The 9,547-nt window shown below is 37.7% G+C and overlaps 1 protein-coding gene across 1 annotated transcript; it reads left to right on the top strand.

Annotated features, from left to right (window-relative positions):
• Positions 1–1,981: 1,981 nt before the first annotated feature.
• Positions 1,982–6,741, top strand: sult6b1 (sulfotransferase family, cytosolic, 6b, member 1). Its single transcript, XM_058401337.1, has 7 exons — positions 1,982–2,284; positions 2,652–2,758; positions 3,574–3,657; positions 4,623–4,749; positions 4,843–4,937; positions 5,133–5,289; positions 6,419–6,741. The coding sequence occupies exons 1-7, from the start codon at positions 2,089–2,091 to the stop codon at positions 6,544–6,546; spliced, it is 894 nt and encodes a 297-aa protein (XP_058257320.1). The 5' UTR covers positions 1,982–2,088; the 3' UTR covers positions 6,547–6,741.
• Positions 6,742–9,547: the final 2,806 nt, after the last annotated feature.

The following is a 9,547-nucleotide window of genomic DNA, read 5'->3' as shown; positions in this document are numbered from 1 at the left end:
GATGTGAGCACTGGTTTTTCAGGATACCGATACCGAAACCCATCAGATGTTGTATTGGTATTCTAAAATATTCCATTTAACTAAAGCTTTTCAAAGGTTCACAGACAAATTGGTCACATTGTGAATATTATAATATATTATAATATATTATATATATTATAATATATAAGAGAGAGAGAAAGAGAGTGAGAGAGAGAGAGAGAGAGAGAGAGAGAGAGAGAGAGAGAGAGAGAGTCACTGGCCACTTTATTAGGAACCTGTACCCCTGCATTACCCTGTGGTTATCTGTAGCTTATCATGCAGTAGAAGTGTAATGCAATAGAATCATGTACAAGTCAAGATCTTCAGGTACTGTTAAAAGCCTTAAAATCATTTCTGTGATTTTGCTTTTGGTAGCTTACTGGTTAAGGCGTTGGACTACTGATCAGAAGGTTGTTCCTGGCAAATCAAGCTGTTACTGTTGGGCCCTTGAGCAAGGCCCTTAACCCACAGCTGAATAAAGTGAGATCAAATGTAAGTCACCATAGATAAGGGTGTCTGCCAAAGGCTTTTAAAATGTAAATATAATGGTGCCAAATGGGTTGGTTAGAGACTGCTGACCTCAAGGAAATTCTTTGTCTTTGTCTTGATTGTTCTGAGATACTTTTCTGCTCACCACAGGTATACAGAGTGCTTATTTAAATGACTAAAGACTTCCTGGCAGCTCAAACCAGTGACCAAGTCTGGTCATTCTCCTTTGATCTCTCTTTCAGTCCTCCACACCCAGTTTAATTCAATTCAGTTTTATTTGCATAACACTTTTAGCAACTTCACACTTTTTAACAAAGCAGCTTTAGAGAAATATATAAAAAAAATTACTATAGAAATTACAGCATTTGAAATTTTAAAATCTAGCCCTATTTTTTAACACAGGACGTTATGTATTACATTATTACAAGCCATTTAATGAATTAAATAAAAAAAGATTTAAATGAAAAATTTATTGTAGCAGAGATTTTCCTATTCAAATGTGAGTTTAAAGTTAATTGTATTGTGTAAAAGAAAAGCTTAAAAATGACACAAAAAAATCCTTTCCTAGATTTTTTTCACTAATCTGTCCAGCTAAAAAGAATGTAAAAAATGATGTGTCATGCTTGCATGTCTGTTTTTATTTATATTTTGTGTGTGTGTGTGTGTGTGTGTGTGTGTGTGTAGTATCTCTGGAACCTGGAGAAACATGCACGAGTTACCTGAGGGCAGAGGAGGAGCTGTTTAGGATAAACTTCCATAACCTCTGGCAGAGAATCAACCTCACGCAAGCCAAACCAGCTCCATTTTACGCTCTACACTCTACACCGAAAGACACACCCACATCCTCATCTAGGTGTAATATCTGTTATAATCACATGACACAGCAATAATCCAAAGAGGAAAAAAATGCACACTGTAATAGCGTGGGTGGACGTGACACGAGGAAGAAGGCAAGCTTGAACCTGGAACCCTAGGCATGAGTGCGAACAAAATAAAATAACCTGAATATTGAAATCATTTAAAATGATGACAGTCTGATGCATTTATCTCAGGTTGTTTAAAATGTTCCGGTTTTTATTTCTAAAAAAAAAAATCTCTAGCCACTGAATGTGTGTAACAAAAAGGCTGGAGCAATAAACGCCTTTATTAGCTGCCCTTAGACTTAAGCTGGTTTTCATTGTTCTTCTTTCACTAAAAGAAAATGTGTTGAAATTCCTGTGTGTGCTAATCACACATACAGTACAGATGAGATACAAAAATGAGTATTCCTTTAATTATAATGAAATTACAATTTGTGCTTAATAATATATAATGAATGTTATATGAAATGTTGAAATTACATTCACAAAAAACACACACTCCATGTAATCATTGTTTTAGATCAGAGATCTATGAATAGGTAACCTGAAACAGCTCTTTCTCACGCGAGCCCTTCCTACTCACTCACGCTCACACACACACTCTCACACACACACTCTCACGCACACACACACACTCACTCACATAAAGTTCCTCTCACGCCACTCTATAGCCAGCAGTAGACAGAGAAGTTAGCGTCCTCAGCAGCAAGGTGTCAAGATGTCTGACCAGACTTTTGCAGCAAGCATAAGAAACAGTATGATACAAGGCATGAATAAAAAGGATGAGGAGAAGCTTTACAAGAGAAATGGGATCTTCTACCCTACCATCATGAGTCCACCGGAGAACCTGGATGCCTTGAAGGACCTGGAGGCCAGAGAGGATGACGTCATGCTGGTGGCTTATCCCAAATGTGGTGAGTAAGGTTTTTGGATAAAAGAAATCTTTAGCTGTTGCTTTCTTCTCAGTCCCTCATTCAGTGCTGGAATGTGAGGAAATGCCAAGGATCAGGTTACACAGTGCGTAACTCCAGATCTGTAGTCTCTAAGTCCAGAATAAAGCAGTGTTCACAATACCAGTGTTAAGCAATACTAAATCTTGCCTTGCAGTTAGGTGAAAAATTCCCTGGGTTTATACAGTCTTCTGTAACATACAGTGGCATGTGTGTGTGTGTGTGTGCATGCTTAGTGTCAACACTGCTGACTAATCACTGTTTACATGAGCACACACATACACAAAAACGAAAATGACTGCAAACCGAGCTCTGAATTTGTTCCTTCCAGGTTGTAACTGGTTGGTGGGAGTGTTGAGGAAAGTCATGTCTTCGTGTGCATACACTCTCCCTGACGGACCTCCGCTGATCGAGTTCCACACTCCAGAAAGACAGAAGGTCTGTATTGTTCCAAGAACCCCAAACCCCATTCTTTAACGTCCCTTATATACCGAACGATTTTGTTTTCTCATCAGTTAGTTGGTATATAGGAGCGGGCAAACTGATATTTGCTTTCTCACTTCTTTTTGGAGCAGCTTTTGTGCTGATATGAAAAAAACACACACAACGTGCATGATGTAACCATAACAACCCTCTTACTAGCGCTAGCTATTTACCCTAGCATGGGATTCCCACAAGCATTGTAGCACAGATCCCCTTAAAATGGTAGAGAAAGCATCGTATCAAACATCCTCGCTTCGTTTTTACGATTTTTATTAAGAGAGAGTGTTTAAATTTTTTGCCTTAGTTTGCTCTTTTTTTGATCGAATTTTGTTTTTATAATAAAAACTGGTTTAACTCTAAAAATGTGGCTGCTGCTTGACTTCATTGTCATTCTAGAGACAGAAAAATCAATATTTTTTTGAGCTGCTTCTATTATTTTTTAGTTTTTTCCAAATTGAATATTGTCAGTCGAATACTTATTTCCTTATATACTCTCTCGCCAACCAGACTATTTTTTCCACCAACACTTTATCCTCCTTGTATGTTTTTCCCTCCCCCATCCACCCCCCTTCCCTTGTTTACCCCAAACTTGTGACTATTGGTCAACCTGCTTGACCTCATTCAGCTGACCTTCTTTCAACTTTAGATGTGCAGCTGCAAAGCTCTGCATTCCAGTCTTTTCTCACAGGATTAAATGTTGTGCTCTTTTCTTTTCTCTCTCTCTCTCTCTCTCTCTCTCTCTCTCTCTCTCTCTGTTGTCTTGATTGTAGCATTTAGCCCAGTTGCCTTCAAGGCGGTTGCTTGCGACTCATTTGCACCCTGATGACATCCCTGCTTCATTCAAGAAAATAAAGGTCAGTGTAAAAGCACTTTGCAGCTTGTAACAGAGCACATGGCTCCAGGTTTCACCGTAGTGGCATTGTTATGATAATAGCGGTCATCACACCATCAGCCCTTCACTCCAGTCTCAGCTTATTGTTTAGTGATTTGCCTCAGAATACAGTAACAATCATGAATTATTCAGTACACTAAAACTTAACCCTTTCTAAATGCTGTAGGCTGTGTCTCAATCAGATCTTTAGCACCCTGGGTAGTGATTCGGTGTATCACATATACACAAGGTCGTGCACTCAGGCCCTGGATAGTACATCCATAGACTCAAACTGTATATATATATATATATATATATATATATATATATATATATATATATGTAAGGTCAAATAACATTAAAAACATACTCATTAGTCATTTGTGAGATACAACAATGATAACAAGCTACTAGTTTGGGATGTACAGAGGTAGCTTAAGTGGCATCAAGGCTGTTGATCAAATGGTTGGGGTTCAAGCCCCAGCACTGCCAAGCTGCCACTGTTGGGCAAATGAGCAAGGCCCTTAACCCTCCCTGCTTCAGGGGTGTTGCATCATAGCTGCCCCTGTACTCTGACCCCAACTTCCTTAGCTGAGATAAGCAAAGAAAAGAATTCCACTGTGCTGTAATATATGTGTGGTAATAATAAAGGCTTCTTCTCTTGTGATGCATTGTGGGATTTTTTTAGGCAGTGAATGTTCCACTGCATTGAGAATTTCATGATGGTGAGAGAGAGAGAGAGCCACCTCCTTTATTAGTGTCCTAGCGAGGTGACTGAGACACACTAAATGTTTTAAGGGCATGTTTACTATAAAATCAATCTGCTTGAAAAATAACATCGCTCACTTCAGGCACTCAGTCTTTATACTCAGTCTATACTCAGGAAATGTTGTCTTGTATTTTGTAGATTTTCTTCACCTTCACATTAAAAATGTTGTTTGTCCTCAGTTGTTGGTGGTTTTTCGAAACCCCAAGGACACCGCCGTCTCTTATTACCATTTCACGAACAACAACCCAGTGCTGCCCAATGCAGAGTCCTGGGACAAGTTTGTCTCTGACTTCATGTCCGGTGAAGGTGAGGTGAACGTTCTCGAGCTACTGAGTTCAATCATAATGTTTACTGATATAGAGTATAGATGTCTCAGACTTGCCTGAATTTCACACATAGTGGCCTGGGGTTCATATTTTGACCACGCCCTGGGCTGGGACAAATACATGGACGACCCTAATGTGCTGATTATCACCTATGAGGAACTAAAGGAGGTAAAAAGCTGGAACGAAAGCTGACAGTGAATGATTATACTTGATTTAGAGGAAATATTCGCCTTATTTAATATTCACATAAAACTCTAAAGCCTGTAGTATGATCTGGAATGTAAATGAATTATAATAATAAGCTTGTCTCATTTGACCACCTGTAGCAGTAAATAATACTATAATACTATTACCTTTTCTTAGAACCTGGAGGAGGGTGTAAAGAAAATCACAGACTTCTTCAATTTCACCCTGACGGACGAACAGATCAAGCAGATCGCCGAAGAGAGCACGTTCAGTGCCATGCGCTCAAACTCCAAAACTAGTCATGGGAATTTTGCCAACATCATTTTCCGAAAAGGTAATCAGTCTGAGTATTAATGAAGAGTTAGCAGAGTTTGCACGTATTCAAGAGCGCCATCGCAGCAACAAAATGATCTACATGTCTAATTCTGTATCTATGAATCAGTCATAAATGATTCATGGTGTTAGGTCACAGAACGACAGGTTCTTGTGCTTGTTCCTGGCGTCTTTATTTTGATAAACATCAGCTGTATATTACTAAGTGACTTCTCAGCTCAGTTGATTTACGTTTAGTGACACCCACAAAACTGCTAAGAGCTAAGAGACACGTAATAAAATGTCCTCGATTTATAGGGTGCCATTACTTTCAAGTCATATAAAATTGTGATTAAATGCTCCTGAGTGGACACAGCAGAAAAGTGTTCTCCCTATAAAGAGAAACAAGAGAGCAAAAATGGCCGTGGTGTCTGGGTGGGACGGACGGGATACGATCTCTCTCCTGTCAGTCATAGCTATGGTACGGAAAGAGTGCAGTAGCATGAACACGTTTTATTTAGTAACTAGGAATTATTTGGTAACTACACCGATCAGGCATAACATTATGACCAGTGAGAGGTGAAGTGAATAAGACTGATGATCTCCTCATCATGGCACCTGTTAGTGGGTGGGATATATTAGGCAGCAAGTGAACAATTTGTCCTCAAAGTTGATGTGTTAGAAGCAGGAAAAATGGACAAGCGTAAGGATTTGAGTGAGTTTGACGAAGGGCCGAATTGTTTATGCTAGACCACTGGATCAGAGCATCTCCAAAACTGCAGCTTGTGTGGGGTGTTCCCGGTCTGCAGTGGTCAGTATCTATCAAAAGTGTCCTGGAAGTATCCTTTAAATCCTGTAAGTTGCGACATGGGGCCCATGGATATTAGTTACCAAAAAATATCTGTTTACTCCGCTTCACTTATTTCATATCATATCTAAGAGCTTTCAAGCAACTTATTGGGTCTCTTACTTAGTTTTGCAGAAATGAAAAAAATTTGATTAAACATTTTAGATCTTCTACTATAACGTCTCCTAAATAGCTTGTGATCCTTGTTTTAGCTCTGAAATGATTGCTGATACACAGTATAACGACTACTTTGAGGAGCATCTATCCAAATATGAATCTTTTCTCATTCTGTTTTCTTTCCCAGGTGAAGTCGGAGACTGGAAGAATCACTTCAGCGAGGCTCAGAGCAAGCAGATGGATGAACAGTTCAAGAAGAAACTAGAAGGAACCAAAATGGGAGCCAAACTAAAATACGATCAGTACTGTCAGTAAACTGAGAGAGTAAACACTGTGAATTTTTGAAAACATTTTTTTTAATAGTTAAATGAGTTGCAGTGATTAAGTATAAATACTCATTACCTCACTACTAATGCTGATGGATTTTGTTGTTGTTGTTTTTTTACTTTACAAAATGTGAATGTGTTTATTTCTACTGATTAAAGACTTCGCCACTAGATGGTGCAACAACTCATGGCTTCATGGCTTCATGGCTTCCTCTTAGACGCTGTCACTCCAAAAAAATTGTATACACTTTCCAGCACACTCATGCTCTGTTTCAGAATAGCCCGAGAATATTAATTCTCGCCGAAAAAACCCAGAGCTATAAATGAATGTCACCATGGAGAGCCTTCCTCTTTGAGTCTCCATTCTCAAGAGCCTCCTCTTCAATCTAATGAGCACTAATCAGGTCAGGGCCCCTGCAGAGCAAAGCCAATCAAGAAGAACAGGACCGCGACAAGAACAGGAGACAGCGGAGTCATTACTGATAAGCTGCCATTTCTCATCAAAACAGCGTTTTCATTTAGGAAACACAGAAATGCTATACGAGCTGCGGTGAGCTTCTGGGTAAAGTGGATTGGGTTATTAATAAACTAAAAAACAGCAAATCAGATATCTGAGCCTCTTACAGAAAAGATGTTCAGACACATCGCTGGTTTTAAACATTTTTCACACTGGTTTACACGCGATGTCACGTGTGAAAAAACGTACGATCGTCCTTCCCTACAGGAAACGGCATACATTCCAAGTGATTATGGGAGTAAATAGTGAAGCATTTCCCCATGTGATGCCCTGAAAGTGTTTGTGTTTTCACGTAACACGTGGCATTGTGACAATGATTCAGGTGTGAAAATTACACATTAAGTGTGATCTGATATGTGGTAAAAATCATACATAGAAATATACAAATCACCTCAAAAAATTACATAAACTAAAAGAATTGTATAAAAATAAAATGTGGAAATAAATTGTGTAAAAAAAATCACATGCAAATGAATAAATGGTGTAAAGTCATTTAAATCATTTAAAAAGAAAACACAAAAATTAATAAATACTGTAAAATTTGACAAATTGAGTCATGTGGAAATAAATTAATCATGTAAAAATTAAATTTGAAAATGAAAATAAATAAATCATAAAAGTAAAGCGGAAATAAACAAACAAGATAAAAAAAATGTGAAAATCGTAAAATCACGCGTGAAAATAAAAAATTGAAATGAATATAAATTAACCCTATAAAAATAAACTGGAAATAAACAAATAAAGTGAAAATGAACAAGTCTTTTTAAAACATCACATGGAAATAATACAATAATGTTAAAATAAACAAAAAAGTTCACAAAAAACGAAATGAAAATAAATGATTGTGCTAAAAAATAGTGTGAAATTAAACAAAATTTTTTTTTTTTTAAAATAAATCAATTATATTATCATAAATATTGAAAAAACAAATGAATCATGGGAAAATAAAGCACGTGAAAATAATAAGAAAATAATTAAAACTATATATTTTATGTAAAAGTAACCTGTGGAAATAAATCAATTATATGACAATAATCACATATGGGAATAAAAACACTTGTGCTGTACATAAAAAAATATGTAGAAAAAAAAGCATCAAGTGCAATTCTTAATTTAGGGAGTCATATTGAATCATATTGAGTCATATTGATCATATTGAGTCATATCGAATCAGAATTGAGTTTATTGATTATTCACATGGTATTTCATGTCACATGACAAGGGAAATATATTTAAGTTTGTTGTGAATTCACCGAAGCAGACCAGGGGACTTGCCTTACAGTTCTAAAGGCCTTGAGTGGGCAGGCCTTGAAGGTATGACAATACAAAAGCCTTGAGGTGATACTCTTAAAGAAAACACTGAAATCCTCAGAGTCGACCACCAACTGTGAGCTGGTTCAAAGTTCCTGATAACCATTTGCTTTGATCCCCATTTGGTGGTGAAGGCTGGGAAATGTAAATGATTATTCAACGAGAAATGTGTGTTACAATAGATTATAGAGTGACCTCACAATATGTTTTCCTACAAGTTTAAATGATTTATGTTTTAAATGATTTAACTTCGCTTCATAAAAAGAAATTAACCTAAAACGACATGATCTCTCACTTGTGAAACAATGTACAATTAATACCACTGAAGCTCATTAAGTATACAGGTCTATGTCTGATGCTAATTTCAGGACAGACGTACACTGTGTGAAAAATGTGCATTATTCAAGGAGAAAACAGTCAAGGGGCTGCGGATAATTAGCTTTTCCCAAGTAATGAGGAGGGACATTTCAAGTAGACGAGCGTCTCTAATCATTCGTCCATTTTCCGGCGAAGAATGCGGGGCACTTGGCGAGACCCTCACACAAATGAAGATCTTGACTCATCACCGTTGATGACTTTGAGCTGATTTATTAATGAACGCCACGCTCAGTGCATCACGTTGTGGTCGGGGACTCGACACCTTCGGGTGAGAAAACAAAACCTTGAAAAACGTCCAAACACATCAGAGTTCCTACGCTGGATCCGTATTTCAGAATCCAGCTCGAAAGTTACATCCATTCAGTCTATATACTCCTGCATCAGTGTGTTTCTTTTTCAGGTCTCCTGTTTATCATCAGATCGAACCTACATCTAGATTTCTGACATCTAACCTGAAATATAATGTTTATTTTTAAACACCTTAATCTATCACACCCTTGGCATGACCGTGCTTGCGAAACGGCAATATATCAGAGTTTCACAAAAAGCAATTTTTGCCAAGTTAGTGAAGGTACAATGTAAAATGTCGCATGGCTGCCCTTTTCACCAGGAATTCTCACAGGATAAGGATTGAGCATCTCGGTTTGTGTTTTTGACACCTGTTTCCTTTCACATCGCTCACTGCCATGCAGGGCAAGACTATAAAGAGCATCAACACCATCAAGATAAATAAAATACAGCTTCTATACTATACTATACTATGCTAGCAATATTTAAGCAGCAA

Source organism: Hemibagrus wyckioides, linkage group LG10, assembly GCF_019097595.1.
Source record: "Hemibagrus wyckioides isolate EC202008001 linkage group LG10, SWU_Hwy_1.0, whole genome shotgun sequence".
Taxonomy (NCBI): Eukaryota; Metazoa; Chordata; class Actinopteri; order Siluriformes; family Bagridae; genus Hemibagrus; species Hemibagrus wyckioides.
This window is presented reverse-complemented; position numbering and strand designations above follow the sequence as displayed.

Coding starts and splice junctions, on each gene's coding strand:
- sult6b1 (XM_058401337.1), top strand. CDS start 2,089: ATGTCTGACCAGACTTTTGCAGCAAGCATAAGAAACAGTATGATACAA. Junction 2,285..2,651: donor GGTGGCTTATCCCAAATGTG/GTGAGTAAGGTT, acceptor TGTTCCTTCCAG/GTTGTAACTGGTTGGTGGGA. Junction 3,658..4,622: donor CTTCATTCAAGAAAATAAAG/GTCAGTGTAAAA, acceptor GTTTGTCCTCAG/TTGTTGGTGGTTTTTCGAAA.